The sequence below is a fragment of the Podarcis erhardii genome (genome assembly GCF_964252035.2).
Source record: "Podarcis erhardii genome assembly, chromosome: 9".
NCBI lineage: Eukaryota > Metazoa > Chordata > Lepidosauria > Squamata > Lacertidae > Podarcis > Podarcis erhardii.
Genome location: NC_138512.1, coordinates 42,952,209 through 42,969,774, shown reverse-complemented (window position 1 = coordinate 42,969,774; position 17,566 = coordinate 42,952,209). Strand labels below are relative to the sequence as shown.

Genomic DNA, 17,566 nt, shown 5'->3' with positions numbered 1-17,566 from the left:
CCTCATACATAACCTCATCAACACATGCTCCTGGCACAAACAAATATCCTGCTCATGACATTCACTTTCCTTACATAGTCAAAAGCACACCATCCCCTCAGTCTAAGCACCCCTTCCCCTGCAAGGAAGGAAGGTGGTCAAGTCTTTAAGATTGCACCAAGACATATCCTGCTACCCTCACAACACCAATGAAGAGTACTGGTGCAAGGGTTTCATCCTATTCCTACCCACTAATTTATTCTTGCAAATCTTCCCTGTAAAGCCCTAGCTGGGGCTCTGAAACAACAAAGAAACCCAGTTGCAGGAAAATGGAACTGAGGAGGTTTGAGCAGGAGAATTAGCAGAGGCAGGAGAGGTTAAACACTCTTCCCAACAAGCAACCAATTGTCCTAATTTGGCCTTTAGATGGAGTATGGTGGACAAGAGTGAGGGATTGGGGGTATCTAGGTTTCACCTGGTATGGTAGCTCCTGACCACCACACCTAAGGTCCAGTGGGAGGACAGAGTGCTTGCATCTGCTTCTGAGGCCTGGAATCACCTGCCTAGACATTCTCTGAAGGCTCCAATTAGACAATCTGGAGCTAACAAAAATGGCAAGAACTTTGACAACTTGTACGAGCCACTTCAATGATTTCATACTTCACAAAAATGCAATTTATAATGATAATAATAACTACCAACGTATTCACATGCTAATGATGTCTCCTGTTTTAAAGATTGCATAATTTCCAAAAAAACTTCTTTTTCACATAAAACAGCACTCATAATGCTTTCCTTACACCTTTCAACCATTATGTGCAAGACAACAGAAAATATCATAAAGTCATGTCTGCATGCATCTCTAAGTTCAGTTTTATAAATAGAAATAGTGGATGGATGCAAAAGAAGAGGCAAGACTGAAGCCACGGTTAGGGGCAGAAGGCCGGGCTAGTTGTATACCGTGTGATTACGAGGGGATAGCAAAAAGAAGATGTTAATATGAGGACTAGGAACAAGGTTTTAAAAAATAATTCCAGTGGATCAACATCTTACCAATGCGGACCACCTTAAGGTGGTTTGAGAATAGGAGCAAAACTGTGAGCAGGAATGACAAAACTGTTCCCTTGAAACATGGTATGGGGCTTGATTCCCAAAGGGAATACTGCCTCCCACCACCAACATATGCCACTAATTAGGAACAGGACTAAGTAGAACACGCTCTTGATTTAGAGGGAAGGACGCGGGTGGCGCTGTGGGTTAAACCACAGAGCCTAGGACTTGCTGATCAGAAGGTCGGCAGTTCGAATCCCTGCGACGGGATGAGCTCCCGTTCGTCGGTCCCTGCTCCTGCCAATGTAGTAGTTTGAAAGCTCGTCAAAGTGCGAAAAAGGAACACGACAAGGTTGCCCCCTATCCCCTCTGCTATTTATTTCTGTTCTGGAGGTGCTTTTGAACATGATTAGGGAAGACCGGTTGGTACAAGGAATACAGGTCGGAGTGAAACAATTTAAATTGAAAGCTTTTGCAGATGATTTGGTTTTTAACATTACAGGAGCCAGAATCTAGTACGAAGAGAGTGTTAGAATTAATTCATGAATTTGGTCGGGTAGCGGGGTTCAAACTGAACAAGCAAAAAACTAAGGTTTTGGAGAAAAATTTGACACCTTTGGAAATAGATGGGTTTCAGAAAGAGACAGAGTTAAATGTTGTTAAAAAGGTAAAATACCTAGGGGTAAACCTGTCTGCCAAAAATTTGAATTTATTTAAAGATAACTATGAAAAATGTTGGTCAGAAATTAAGAAAGATTTAGAGATCTGGTCAAGATTGAAACTTTCCTTGTTGGGTCGAATTGCAGCTATAAAGATGAATGTATTGCCGAAGATGTTATTTTTGTTTCAGACCCTACAGATCGTGGACAGAGTGGAATGTTTTGGGAAGTGGCAGAAAGATATTTCTAGGTTTGTCTGGCAGGGCAAAAAGCCCCGAATAAAATTTAAAATACTAACTGATGCAAAAGAGAGAGGGGGGTTTGCCCTGCCAGATTTAAGGTTATATTATGAAGCTGCGGCTTTCTGCTGGATGAAAGATTGGTTACTCCTTGAGAACACTGATGTCCTAGATCTGGAAGGGTACAATAACGCTTTTGGATGGCATGCATACTTGTGGTAGGACAAGGTAAAGGTTCATAAAATGTTTTAAAACCATATTGTCAGGAAAGCTATATTTATGGTCTGGACAAAATACAAAGACTTATTAGAAGGTAAGACCCCGAGGTGGTTATCACCAGCGGAGGCCAAGGTTCGAAAAAGACTCAATATGGAGGCCGGATGGCCGAAATACTGGGAAATAATAGAGAAAATTGGAGATAACTGGAGGCTGCAGAGCTTTGAAAAATTAAAGAATAGGGTGCAAGACTGGTTTCATTATGCTCAAATTCAAGAGGTTTTTAAGTCGGACAAAAAAATAGGATTCCAGGGGGAAAAATCGAAATTAGAGACAGAACTGTTAGAACTTAAGACCAAGGTACTCTCGAGAATGTATAACTTGCTGCTTAAATGGAACACTCAGGATGAGACAGTCAAATCAGCCATGATAAAATGGGCTCAAGATATTGGGTACAACATTATGTTTGAAGACTGGGAAAGGTTATGGACCACTGGAATGAAATTCACGGCATGTAATGCCCTGAAGGAAAATATTATGAAAATGATATAAAGGTGGTACATGACCCCAGTTAAACTTGCAAAAATATATCACCGGTCCGATAATAAATGTTGGAAATGTAAGGGGGCTGAAGGGACATTCTTTCACCTTTGGTGGACTTGTCCAAAAGTGAAGGCCTACTGGGAAATGATCTATAATGAGTTAAAAAAGGTGTTTAGGTACACCTTTCCTAAGAAACCAGAGGCCTTCCTCCTGGGCATGGTGGACCAAAAGGTGTTAAAGAAGGATAGAACTTTTTTTATGTATGCAACTACAGCAGCAAGAATACTTTTAGCAAAATACTGGAAGATACAAGATCTTCCCACGCTGGAAGAGTGGGAGACGCAATTGATGGACTATATGGAACTGGCTGAAATGACGGGCAGAATCCGAGATTTGGGAGAAGAAACAATGGAAGAGGACTGGAAAAAATTTAAGGACTATTTACAAAAACATTATAAGTTGTATGAATGTTAAGAATCTGCATGATTTGGAAACTCTAGCTCCTGCAACTAGACTGAGAAAACAGAAGACTAAGTTATAAGTAAGAAAAAGCTGAAATTTAAGTATAATATTTTGAAAGATATAAATAAGGTACGAAACAAGGTAATAATTTGCTGATATGTTTTATTGTAAAGAACGCAGGGTGAGGGAGATGTGGGGAAGTCCAGTTAGTAATGTAAAAACGTATTTGAAAGTTGGAATTACTTCTTTTTCTGCTTTTTTTTGTTTGTTCTTTTTCTTTCCTTTCTTTTTTAAGTCTCTATATTTCTGATTTTGTAAATTGAAAATGCAATAAAAAAATTTATAAAAAAAAAAATGAAAGCTCGTCAAAGTGCAAGTAGATAAATAGGTACCGCTCCGGCGGGAAGGTAAACGGTGTTTCCGTGCGCTGCTCTGGTTGGCCAGAAGCGGCTTAGTCATGCTGGCCACATGACCCGGAAGCTGTACGCTGGCTCCCTTGGCCAATAAAGCGAGATGAGCGCCACAACCCCAGAGTCGGTCACGACTGGACCTAATAGTCAGGGGTCCCTTTACCTTTAATGTATTCTGAGGGAGACGCGGGTGCCACTGTGGTATAACCACTGAGCCTTGGGCTTGCCAATCAGAAGGTCGGCTGTTCGAATCCCCGCGACGGGGTGAGCTCCCATTGTTCGGTCCCAGGACTGCAACCCCAGAGTCGTTCACGACTGGACTTAACTGTCAGGGGTCCTTTACCTTTACCCTTAATGTATTCTGAAACACACCTCCATTAGTTCAAAGACAGAACAAGTGACCAAGTTTGACAGAAGAGAAAGTCCACATTTCTTTTCTTAATTGCTGCATTTGGTCTGGGGATTTGGTGTAGTCAAAGGCTGAGGGAGTGTTGGCAGTCTCAACTAACTTTATGCTCCAATTTTGCTGTATTACCCAGCATTGTCAGTGTCAGGTGAACCAGAAAAATATGTGTAGGGAGCTAAGCAATGCATAAAGAAATTTCACTTAGTTCTTCTAAGCGTAGCACTTCAGTTCACTATATGGAACCCTAAATTACAACCTTTTCTAGGATATTTAAACCCTTCTAGGTTAAACACAGGTAAACAAAAATATTTTCTATATAGTAGACCATACCTAAAATTTCCTCTCTGGAGATTTCTAAGTTATAATTCATAGCTGATTTTCTCTTTGTGTCATTTCCTTTCTCCCTTGTTACACAACTACAGCCATGCAAACCAAATGGGAAATTAGCTACTTATTTCAGTAGGGTTGAAATAAGAATTAAATATATTGTTAAACGTTCCTCTCAAATCCCTCTTTCAAAGTCACATACAGAGCACCAAGCAACAAAGACAACATTTGAGAAACACAGAATAAAGTCTCTTGGTTTCATTCTAGGAATATAATTCAACCAAACTAATGGATGAACAATGGATGAACAAATATGCCTCCTGATTTGAAGGCCAGCAGCAGGTAATTGTGAGCAAAATTTGGTTAATAGCCCCAATGGCTTTAGCAATTTGTCATCATACAAGATAATAGTCCTGATAAACACACAAAAAACCTGTTCACCATTTTAGCTCTCTCTCTGTGTGTTTTAATATCTCCAATGAAGTTTATTGTTTATCTCAATCAAAAGAGTAGGCAAGGATTGAGAAATACATATACATTGATTCCCTATCTTGTACTTAAAAATGGCAACCTGAAAATCACAAATATATTTTCCTTCTTTTTTCAGTTATACAGATATAAAGCACATTTATCCTGTTACTTCCAAAAACAAAATCCTGCCAAGTCTTTATATTGTTTAAGTGTCCCCCAAAATCTGTTTGCCATCAGAGGGTGGTTGGTTTCACCTCTGCTGCCCAACCTCCAGCCAGAGGAATCTTCAGGAGGGGGTTAATATTGCTTTATAAATTATAAATAATGTATTGATAATCATACGACTTTTGCTTTAATTGTGATGTCTAGTTTATTTTTTAGTAGTTGCTTTGTTAACAGTGTTATAAAGAAGGTAATTGTTTCACTGATGATTTGTTAATTATTCCGTACGATCCATGCTGTATTTATGATGTTTTAATACATTCTAACATGTTACTGTTATTTACTGTTTGCAAACTGCTTTGGGATTCATTTGAATGATAAGCAGCACAGGAGTATAAGAAATCAAATCAAATCAAAATCTAGAGTAGATACTGCCTACATAGGAGTAGATAGATCTTCCAGTAAGTTACCTGCCATTTAATGCTGTTCCTTGTTTTGGTATCAATGCAACTGCTAACCTAGATGAGCACATGGTGATAACTGCTTCCATGACACATTTTTATTTATATCAACTTAGAAAGTTGTCAAGAACTAGTCATGTGTACTTTGATCACTGAAAATAGTCAGGAACATTCAAAATGGCCCCTTTTCTACATCCAATATGACACTACTTAACAGTCAATGTGATGATGGTGATGATGACAGAAAGAAAAGCAATATTAAGATACTCACAAAAAGCAGCAGGAGCAAGGGAGTTATCACAATGCCCTGAAAGAAATCAAGAAGTTGATTAGTTTTTCTTCACTACACCAAATATGGAAGCATGAAGACATTAGACATCACCCTGAAAAACATTTGGCCATCTATTTACAAAGCCACTGCTATGTCACTTTTCTCGAAACATACAACCATGATTTCTGATGCTAAACTGGTATACAACTTTAAAAACACTTCTGTGCCAACAAACAGAAAAAGTTTAGCTTCACTTGGAATAACAGTTACAGATGGGTAGCCGTGTTGGTCTGCCATAGTCAAAACAAAATAAAAAAATTCCTTCCAGTAGCACCTTAAAGACCAACTAAGTTAGTTCTAGGTATGAGCTTTTGTGTGCATGCACACTTCTTCAGATACACTGAAACAGAAGTCACCAGACCCTTTTATATAGTGAGAAGGTGGGGAGGGGTATTACTCAGAAGGGTGGTGGGAATGGGTGATTGGCAGATAGCTGTGATGAGCCTGTTGACGACTCTTAACGACTGCAATAGGTCTTACAGGAAAAAGCAAGGGGTGAGAAGGTGAAAAATGGCTTTGTCATGTATAATGAGATAAGAATCCAATGTCTTTGTTCAGACCAGGTCTCTCCATGGTTTTAAGTTTGGTAATAAGTTGCAATTCAGCAGCTTCTCTTTCCAGTCTATTTCTGAAATTCCTTTGTAATAGAACAGCTACTTTGAGATCTTGTATAGAATGTCCTGGGAGATTGAAGTGTTCTCCTACTGGTTTCTCTGTCTTGTGATTCCTGATGTCAGATTTATGTCCGTTTATCCTCTGGCGTAAGGTTTGGCCCGTTTGTCCAATATAGAGAGCTGAAGGACACTGTTGGCATTTGATGGCATACACAATGTTAGACGATGAGCAATTAAATAGTCCCGAGATGGTATGTGTGATGTTGTTGGGGCCAGTAATGGTGTTGTTCGGGTGTGTGTGGCAGCAATGTTGGCATCTGGGTTTATTGCAGGCTCTGGTGCCAGTGTCCGTGTTAAGTCTGGTTGTAGTATTATTGTGGGTCAGGAGTTGTTTAAGATTGGGTGGCTGTCTGTAGGCAATGAAAGGTGTTCCTCCCAGAGCTTGAGAAAGAGAACTGTCATTGTCCAGGAGAGGTTGTAGATCTCTGATGATGCGTTGTACTGTTTTAACTTGGGAGCTGTATGTGATGACTAGAGGTGTTCTGTTATTTTCTTTTTTGGGTCTGTCTTGCAGCAAGTTCCATTTTGTTTGGAATAACAGGTTTGGAATTGCCCAAGAAAGATGTTAAATTGTTTTTGTATGCCACAATGGCTGCTCGAATTTTACTAGCCAAAAATTGGAAAACACAAGAATTACCAACAGTGGAAGACTGGCAGATGAAGATGATGGACTTTTTGGAACTAGCTGACCTGACGGGAAGAATCCGCAACCAGAGAGAAGAGGAATACCAAGAAGATTGGAGGAAATTTAAGGACTATTTGAATAAATATTGTAATATAAAAAACTTAGGAACTACTTGAAAGTATCAAAAAGGCCCAGGATTAAATTAGGATTCAATTAAATAAATGGGATTTAGAATAGTAAGAAAAGTGAACATATTTGATTATAATTGGAATATTGTTGTTTAATAATGATATTGGAAAGCTGTTACATTCAAATACAAGTAAATTCAGAAGGGAGGGATTAGAGGAAGTCAATCAATATGTAAGCAAGGTTGGGTTTTAAGGTATTAAGATTATTTTTTCTTCTTTTTATGGTGTTGTTTTGGTTGTATTTCTCTTGTAATGTGTTGTACTGGTTTTTTCCCCTTTGGTATGTTTCTTTTTTTCTATTTTTTTCTTTTTGTTTTCACTTTTTGTATTTTGTTATAACTGTGGAAAATGTAATAAAAAAAATGGAAAAAAGAAAAGAAAAAGTTTAGCTTCATATGTAGGTGAAGGGGTGGGAATGATCTATGTTAACTATAATTAAAAGTATATATCTTTCCACTTTTAAGTCTGACATCTCCCTCTCCCTTTATGTAAAATACATAAAATACAGGTCAAAAGACCCTTCCCACCATTGCTTCCCACTGCCTTAATAATCAACACCTTCCACAGAGGGGACAGGTGGTTTACTATCCTTGTCTGAGCTGTGGCCCTCTCTTGAGTAAAGTCTGCATCAACTGTGATGAATTAGGTGTCGCGTGATTTTGTAATGTAAACTGATATCCTCTAGGAAGTGAGTGGAGATCTCAGAACTCATTTCACTTGATTAGACTCTGTGTCTCCGTGGTGGGAAGGCAAGTCTTTCATCTAATTTAGTCACATAGGACCACTTCAGCTCTCCACATCCCCCAGGCAAAGAAAGGCAAAAGATTTGTTTTCTTCAGTGACAGCAAAGAGGTTTAAGGCTGATCATTGGGCATAATACAAGATTTTAAGTCTCATGAAGACAAAGCTTAAGACAACGCTTTAGGATTGAGAGATAACATGACAAGCATCATTTTCACAGCAGCAAATGGTAATTCTCACTTCACCCACTCCGTCATACTTCAATACTTATCATAAATTAATAAAACAGCCTGCTACTTAATGCATATTAATTCACAGATCTTACTTAGCCCTTCCATTAAAAACTAAGGTTATTCCCCCCAAAAATATATCTATTAGGTATAATTTTCTGCATTACAAAAGGACTAATCTATATATATGTGTGTGCATGTGTTTAAACAAAACCCAAAGTGGTCCACAGTCTTTGATCTGGGTTGAAATCCCTGCTCTACCATATTTCCCTGATTTACCTTGACATGTCATTCTCAGTTTTAAGTTCCACACTCATAAAAGGAAATATTCATGACCTCCATTCACAAGTTTGTTGTGAAGAAGGGTGAGGCAAGGGCTCTACATAAAATGCACATGCTGTTAGCTGCTATGGACCTTTGGGACAGGGCAGGCTATGAACTGAAATAAAAATAACAAAAATCTGGATTCCTTACACCAGTTCAGGACACAGGCCTTTCTATTTTGGACCATATATTTATTTGTATTTCATGCCAGAGGCACATGAAAGCCTGTAGGGACCTGGGCTCCTCAGAGAGTCTGCTGGAATGCAGACCTTCTATTTGTGGACATATAGGGAGAAATGCACAGATTAAATAGTCTACTCAGTGGCTCTAGTTTTCTCGTCAATGAATGCAAAGGGCACTTGGATAACTAAGGGCACTCGTTACTGTTAACTATAACATATATAAATGTTTAACACAACTAATAATTGTGCACCCTTCTTTATTTCATAGAGAACATTTTTGTCCTACTCTTCTACTAAGTAGCTTAGTGTGATATAAAAAGTTTCTCTTTCCCCCATCTTATCCTCACAACAAGCCAGTGAGGCTTGGAGAATGTGTCACCTCATGAGCTTCCTGGCTGAGTGGAGATTTCAACCTGAGTCTCCCAGTCCCCATTCTGACACTCAAACCATTATAACGCACTGGTATACAGATCAGCTACAATGAAATAAATACAATTTAATAAAATGCCGGCCTTACATTGGTTTTCACCCCAGCCACCATATGCTTGCTCAAATTTAAAATGCTTTTTACTTTCACGACAGAAAGTCTGAAGGTGGGATAAAAAGCTAAGATCAATCAGGTGAGCTTCCAGAAAACAGAGGGGAGGAAAGAGGAGGCAGGAGAAAAATTATTTTCAACGTGACACATGTCCAGACAGTTCTGTTCACTCTCTTTCATTGTTTGTGGAGAAAGCACAAAACATCTATATTTCACATGTGTTTGGAAAGAGATTATTCTATACAGTAGAAACCAGTTTTGAAACATATGTTTTGCCCTTCATTACAATAATTCAACAGATTTTAACTATCTACTTTCTTAATGTCTTTAATGTCACTGTCAGGAAAGGACTGAGGGAAAAGAATTTGTTTTAGTTCTACCAATTTCCAGGCAGCTGGTTTTGTTGAAATATTGGCACACACTGCAGGTCTCTGGCATGTGTTGTGGGGGTCATAGGGTGGGGTTAGGCCAGTTATTTATAGGGGCAAATTTTGTTCTGTGATGGAAACTCCGCTAAGCCTAAACGATTACCCAAGGGGCTTACAGTATATGAGCCTCTTGTCCCATATTTAGAAGCTAAGGGGGAAATGGCATTTATTTACTTAAAAGCATTTATAAACAGCTTAATATTTTAAAATCTCTAAATGGTGTGCAATATAAAAAACAAACAATATCATGAAAACACAGATACAACCTGAAACCAATAAAAAAGCAAAGCAAAAGTAACTAAAAACAAATAAAAACAGGAGTCAGAAAGATTCAGACACATAAAAGGGTCTGATTTTATGGGTCAGGGAAAGCCTGAGAGAAAATACAGGTCTTTACAAGGTGTCTGAAGCCTTTATCAGCAACTTACTGAACTTTGATGTACATGAAAACATATAGGGGGTAGGGTGATATAGAACAAAGCACATGAAAAAATTAGGGAGGACCCAAACTAGATATTTTGCTACATATAGAATTATATATCAAGAGATTCATTTGATGGTTGCATTTTGTTAAAAATATAAACAAATGTATGCTGAAAGTTGCACAGCGTAACTAAAAACTGCATCTCTTCTGAACTCAAATGCATTGCCTAATGGTCACTGCCTATGTATAAAAGCTTTAAAAGCTAAATATTTTAAGAGGTCGTGTTGCTTTGCCTGTTTCCACAGGAGCCAAATACTACCAATGAGGAAATAAGTGCTGTTCAGAACTTCTTCCTTAGTACTGCAATTTCAGTACTGTAATACTACTGTATAATGAAACACCTAAATTCCGAAAGCAAATATAAGTATCTGTACAGTATATGAACTATGACCATACAATGCTGGTGTCATTAAGAAATAAGGGGGGGAAAGGGATAATCTCATTTCCACCACAGGGCACACAAAAGTGCCATCAGTAAAACAGAACCATTCTCAGAACTTAAACTTGACTGCTCTTCCCTCTACTGTGCTTCTTGTGCAAGTGCTATCAAACAAGCAGCATACAGAGATACAGAGATTCTGCCCAAGCATTTCTTTGCACAGAGTATGTACAGTATCTGCCCTTGTGGAGGCAAGGTCACTCAGCAGCAGAGTATTCTCAAAGTTAGGGTGGTATCTTTGTAGCTTTGTGTTGCAGCTCGTAATGGAGTCAAAGTTGTAAAGTGATTGCCTTTTACCATTCTGAAGAAAAACTTTCAAGAAATCCATTTACACCTCTGATGTGAAAGACCGACAGAATATATTTCAATGATTTTAGTGGGAAGGAGAAGAAGAGGAAAATTCACAGCCTGACCCAAAATGCTCATACAAAGAATGATTCTGTGTAGAAGCAGTCACATCAGGAACCTGTAAATGCACTTTTCTTTACAGTGAGGATCATCTAACATGTCATATTTGGGAAAGCCAGTTATGCTTTTCTGAAAGGAAAAGAGGCACCAAGGGGTAGGTTTTTATCTTCCTACAGAAGATTAAAAACTAACTTCTTATTTGAGTTTCGAATATAAACTTGAATAGGGAAGGTGTTTAGTTTTCAAAAATATGCACCATGCCCTTATTATCTGCCAAACCAGATGGCAATGCAAGAACACAATGAAGATTTTTTTTTTAAGCCACAAGTTAATTATTAAGGAAGGAATCACTCTGGCTGACTTTTGCTAAGGGTGCACTTCTTCAGAGACTGAGAATTAAAGCTTAAGATGCCAGTCTTTAAACCATGTATTTTAGAGCTATCCCACTGACATTTATGGATCTACTACAAGATTGCTCCCAAGTATGTAGTCTAAAAATTGCAGCCTCTCCAGCTGCAGTCATTCTGTGCCTTTTACTCTCACCTCTCCATCCCTCCCCGGCATCAAAGAAAGAGCTGGGGACACCTTCAAATCACTTGTTTTACCCTTACCTTGTATGGTGCTTTCAGCAAGGAAAAAGCCCCTGCTGCCACTCACTCACTCACTCACTCACTCTGGCTAGCTTTGTAATTGGCTAGCGGCTAGCCTATACTGTACTTTGCTGGCAAGTTCATTTTGTTCTCTCTGGCAGCATCAGATCTTCCCTGAGCAGTCAGAGGAAGGGAAATTACCCATTTGTCTACTCAGGGAAGATCAGCTGCCACTAGAGAGAACAAGCTAAGCAAGGAGGATATATATCCTTTTCCATTTTAGTATCTTATCCCTTTATGGGACAACTAACTAATTTCCCATGAAACAGTAACATCAGAACAAAAACAAAATAAAAAACGAGACATGATTATTTATTTTTAAAAGAATATTACTCTAAACACATTTTACAGATAAAAGTACTACTCTGCTCCTAAAAATAGTCATAGTTTCTTTTACCAAATATGTATGCCTTTTTCATCTTGCACCATTAGTTTAATAAAAGTTTTTAAATACTAAATGATTATTTCATTCTCTGTCTTTTTCTCTTCCAGTGTTTACGATTTTCAGCATTTCCCAATTTTTTTACAATTCTGTCCCATGTACTTTCCATTTTTCTTTTTGCAAATTCACACTTTAAAACACTTCTAGATCAAGCGAGAAAAACCATCTAGTTTATTTACATGTGATATAATTTACAATATTCTTTTGTGATAAATGCAGCCTTTGTGAATTGACAGCCATTAGCTAAATCAGCTCTTCTTAAACTAACATTCATCTGTTTTGCATTTTTGGCTAAGCACCTGGTTATGAAAAGTTGAGCTTAATTATATTTTCACAAATGCATGCAACTTCTATATTCCAAGTCAATTAAAAATGACAAGTGTGACAAAAGGTAAAAATAAAAAAAAAGGTTTTTAAAAAGAGAGGTCCCATGTTTGTATTTTAATGACTGGATTATAAAATCAGAAATGCAATTGTGAGACAACCTTTACTTTATTAGAAGGGACGTAATCTGCCAGTTTTAATTTTCGATGGTGGGATTATGCCCTGGGCATCCAATCTCAATCGGAAGCTTCATGGTTTTCTTTCCCCTGGGACAGCATCTTTTGTGGTCTCTTAAGAGGAGGGATTGGATCATTAACACAGCTAGACACATCATATGCAAAACACAGTAATAGCATTAGATGTCAGAAATGGATAGTGTTTCTACCATTTACAAAATAGTCACCTTGGGAACAATTTCACCTGCCAGACACACACAATGTGCACACACAGAATGTCTGCTAGTAAGTCAGGCAGACCAGTCCTCTGGCCCTGCTAAGCCAGCACTAAAGCCAACATTGTCATGAACTTGTGCACAAGAACAGCATGAGAAACAAAAGCCGATGTACCAGTATGAGCAGGCACTGCCATAGCACCCCTACAAGTTCCACCCACACATTCTGGTACTGCAAACTAATGGCATCCCTACTAACCATTGTAGGAATGGCACTAATAAACTAACAACAGCAGCAGAAATGCCATGATAATGTTATTCCACCAGAACATACAACTTTGATACCACAATGCAAAAGATTCGGATCAGGAGCTGTACATGCAGGATGAATCCAAAGATTTTCCCACAAACAGTGTATTCAGAGCATAGCACACAACAAGTTCATATTTGTGTTTACATTAAGATGGAAGCTTTTTTCAAGGGGTGGGAGCACATAAAACAGAAAGCTACACACCACAGAAGGCAGCAGCATAGCATTTATTTATTTGTTTGCTTGCTTGCTTAAAGACGGCTAGTTCAGTGTGAATTTCCCACCCAGGTGAGATGACTCCCAAAGGGCAAAGATGATTGTATGGGTGCCCCACTGACAACTGGGTGTTTGGATGGGGAAAGAGAGAGGAAGCAGATCTAGAACCCAGGAATACCATTGTGTACTATACTCAGGAGGAAGAAGAATAATAATCTGTGCTGGGGCTTTTGTAGTCTCCTTGTTCTTTTGCATGCTGATTACTGGACAAGCCATGTAGGCAGGACTAGATGGACTCAACAGCATGGAGCTCTAGCCTTAGAAAACAGCATAGACACACCACAGGAGATCTTAGGTTCAATCCTGGGCTAGATTCCCAGGAGAAAGAGTTGGGAGGAGACACACATGCACACCTGAAACAGGAGAGAGTGCTTGCCAATGGAGTGAAAGGACTAACATCCTCACTCTGCCAACTGTCAGCCTCAGTGAGGCCCAGGATACCAGCCATTTTGCTCACCCCCTTCCACTGCAACCAGCCATACGCACACATGGACATGCATCTGGTTGCTTGCCAGTAGGTGGTGTTTCCTCAGCAGAACATGTCATCCATTTCCTCCTTCAATTCAGGCAGCCTGATTTATCATACAACCAATTCCTAGGAGGAAAAGCCAGCAGCACCATGAACTGCAGGGGCCATCCTGCCACCCTTGCTGGTGTTCAAGGGGCAAAAACCATGGTCAAGATGCAGTCTCTTAGCCCTAGTGGGTTCCCTTATGAAGACAGCTGAGTTTGAGGGAAGCAGACTCTATTCGCAAAGTATCAGTAATAACAGCAACACAGGTGAATGAATCATAGCTTTTATTGGCAGCACCATTTCTGGAATTAGGTTCTGACAGCATCATATAGTAATGGGCTAACCAACTTGCTTGTTTTCGCAGGACCTCCGTGCCTTCAAGAGCGGCATGATGGACACAGGAGTACCACAGGTAGCTTTCTTCATCATGGGATATCCATCACCTATTGTATGTCTTTGAAAACTCTGCTAAGTCACAGGAACTATGCAAGCAGCGGAGCACCTAATTTCCAAGGTTGTGGTCTGATGGCACACAAGACCACGACCTTGCTGAAGCTAAGAAAGTCTGGGTATTGCCAGTGCTTGGTTGGGTGGCTGTCTAGATACCACCTTGCCTTTAATGAAGGAAGAAATGTGGAAGATAAACATAAGAAAATAAGTACAAATAGCTCCCCACAGGTCACTGCTACAGTTGTAGGCCTTTTTGCTTGTGGTTTGCATGGCAACAGGAGGAGGGAGACACTTGCTTCTGTGCATTCTGGTTGCCTGTGGGATAGTGATGAATAATGGGTAGCAGTTGCAACCCAGTGGTTAAAGTACTCAGTAAGGGCTGTTGAAGACTGGTTGAGAAAGGGTACTGCTGCTACTATGTGCTCTTCTATCCCTCATGCCCCATATGCACTCAACTCTCTTTGGTTCTCCTCCCAATCTCAAGAGGAATTCACAATGCAAGTCACTGAGACAATAGTCACCAAGTCAACGTATGAAGCTGCACTGGAAGTCTTGTCTCCAGTTATTGTTTGCTCAACTCTGGATCCCCTGCCTCTAGTCCTGTAACCAACCACTGCCCAGCTCTGGTGCTCACCATCAAATGCATGGTGCTCTACATTCTTTTCATTCGTGCCTGGTGAGAACTTACCTAGGTTTCTTGGTATTCCACAGTATTTATTCATCCTGTGTACCCTATGCAGGAAACACTGCTGCAAACTGTTGAGTAAATGGAGGGTCATAAAGCCAGTACAGTACAGTGGTACCTCGGGTTACATACGCTTCAGGTTACAGACTCCGCTAACCCAGAAATAGTACCTCAGGTTAAGAACTTTGCTTCAGGATGAGAACAGAAATCGTGCAGCGGCGGTGCAGCAGCAGCAGGAGGCCCCATTAGCTAAAGTGGTGCTTCAGGTTAAGAACAGTTTCAGGTTAAGAACAGACCTCCAGAATGAATTAAGTTCTTAACCCGAGGTACCACTGTAAACTCTTTACCCACATTATTTATTATTTGAGTTACATCCCATTTTACTCCAAGGAGCTCAAGGTGGCATACATAGTTCTCCTCCCGCCACATTTTTATCCTCACAAAAACCCTGTGAGGTAGGTTAGGCTGAGAGTGAGTAACTCATCCAAGTGAGCTGAGTGGAGATTTTAATCCTTGATGCCCAGGTCCTAGTCCGACAATCTAACCACTATGCCACGCTGGATGACACACTAACACTGTGGATGTTTATGATAGTGCTCTGCTCACCCGTGTCTTTTCTTGGTGGTTTGGCAGGAAGGAATGGAGGCTATGAGGGATACCTGCTTTGAAGTATAGTGTCTCCCCACCCCCACCCCCGCAGTGAGCTATACCTCCTGGCTTTTCTGTGCTGAATGCTTTGTTGTTGCAGTCCAAGTTGCAACAATGAAGTTCCTGTTGGGCATTTGTGTTCAAAAGCAGAGTATCTGGAAGGGTTCTGAAAAGACAAGCATCATTCATCTGCCCTTTCACCAACCCCATCCCACCACATCCTCTACCTGTTGCATGTCTGTTTGGGCAAAGTTCCAATTTGTGTGCTCCTTGTGCTTTAGACACAGTAGTAGGGTTATGTAACCCTATGCTGTGTGTCTTGTTAGAGGACACATGAATAATATTTCTTTGCTGGGGCATTTCTACTTCTGAAAGTGTGCCATGATTGATTTCAGGGTTAGTTGGGTTCCTACACTCCAATGAGGCTGTAGGGATATGGATAGAAGGGCAGTTATCTAGGGCTCTCTACTGGCTACAATTACAACATTTTAAGCTTATGCCACCTCTTTTGAGCTATTCTGTCATCAAGGATGGAAAAGACCATTGACTGGATAAGAGTTTTGTCAATGCAGCCTCCCACTGGTACAAGAATAGCACTAAGCCAATGTAATTTCCCCCCAGTAATGTTGTGCTCATTGCCCTATGCTTATCAATTGAGAAGTCCCACTGTGCTCCATAGGACTTCCTTCCAGGTAAATGTGCATAGCACTGTAGCTTTAGTTGCAATCCTATGCCCTCAGCAAGCATAATCTGACTAGATGAATGGCTTGTATGTTACTTAGATGTATAGATATGTAATATTTAAAATGTAGTAAATATAACATCAAAGAAGAAAAATATGGGATATATGCAGGTTAGAATTTACAAAGTAATCAAATGTTTGGTTTACATAATAGAGGAGAAATGTGTGTACTTGTGTGTGGTGGGTCAGAAGAAGAAAAATGTTGAGCAACAGTTTTTGAGTAAGCATCACTTTTAAAAAGCATACATACATATACATGCTATTTTATATAATACATCATACACCCACACATATAGATGTGAGAAACCCTCTCTTCCAGCAGAGGGCATCTTCTACACACTAGAAAAACTTCTCAGTTGAGTGAAGACAATTTTATACACACAGGAAAGAAATGTGTCATTTAAAATAGAAATACGGGTGTCCAAGTGTTGTCCAGTTCTGAAAATAATATTTAACTGTTTCTAAGACAAGGGTCAATACCCCACACTCTCTTCTGTGTTGGCAACACTTGAATTTATGGGAGCCCAAACAAGAGCTTCAGCAGTATTTATACAGAAGACACTTCTGATGGAATATGCATTTGGAAACATAAGGTAGTACAGCTTACATGAACAGTTTGAACATAGATCAGACATTCACACACTGCCTGCAAAGGGATGTTGCTGCTGTCTAATACGCCATTCACGGTTAGCAAGAAAGGTGGGATGCAGTTCAGACTTACGGTGTACACAGTTCATGCACTTGTTTGGACACACACTTAGAAGGAACTGCCCGGCAGAACAGGATTAATGGATTTTGCTGTGGGGACAGGGGCTCTACTAAACATCTGCAGCTAGATCCGCCTGCGTTATCAAATACTTTAGGTGATGCAGTGACCTTATGTTGCCAATGGATGTGTAATTTACATGGGCGTCTACCCAAAATGTTCTGAAACACAATTCTCTGCTGAGAACTGGCCAATAGTCACATTACCAACTTAAATTGGATTTTTATTTTTTATTTCAATACATTACACATACCTCTCGTACTTTCTCTTTTTCATGCACGTATTCTGTCTCCATCAGCAATGTGTATTTCAATTCTACCTCACTTCCCTGTACATTTTTTCATGCTTCCTCATACATGCCTATTCAGTCCCCGTTGATCTTAGCAAGACA

General features: G+C 39.7%; 1 protein-coding gene across 9 annotated transcripts in view; it reads right to left on the bottom strand.

The window, feature by feature from the left end:
• SLC10A7 (solute carrier family 10 member 7) overlaps nt 1–17,566 on the bottom strand; it is a 133,045-nt gene that overhangs the window by 45,216 nt on the left and 70,263 nt on the right. For 2 of the 9 annotated variants that reach the window (XM_081875429.1, XM_081875431.1), the window contains exon 6: nt 5,657–5,692. The exons of 2 other annotated variants lie outside the window; for them this stretch is intronic. In XM_081875429.1, coding sequence (XP_081731555.1) covers nt 5,657–5,692 — 36 coding nt within the window. 5 more of the 9 variants (XM_081875434.1, XM_081875437.1, XM_081875433.1 and 2 more) reach the window with 5 other exon arrangements.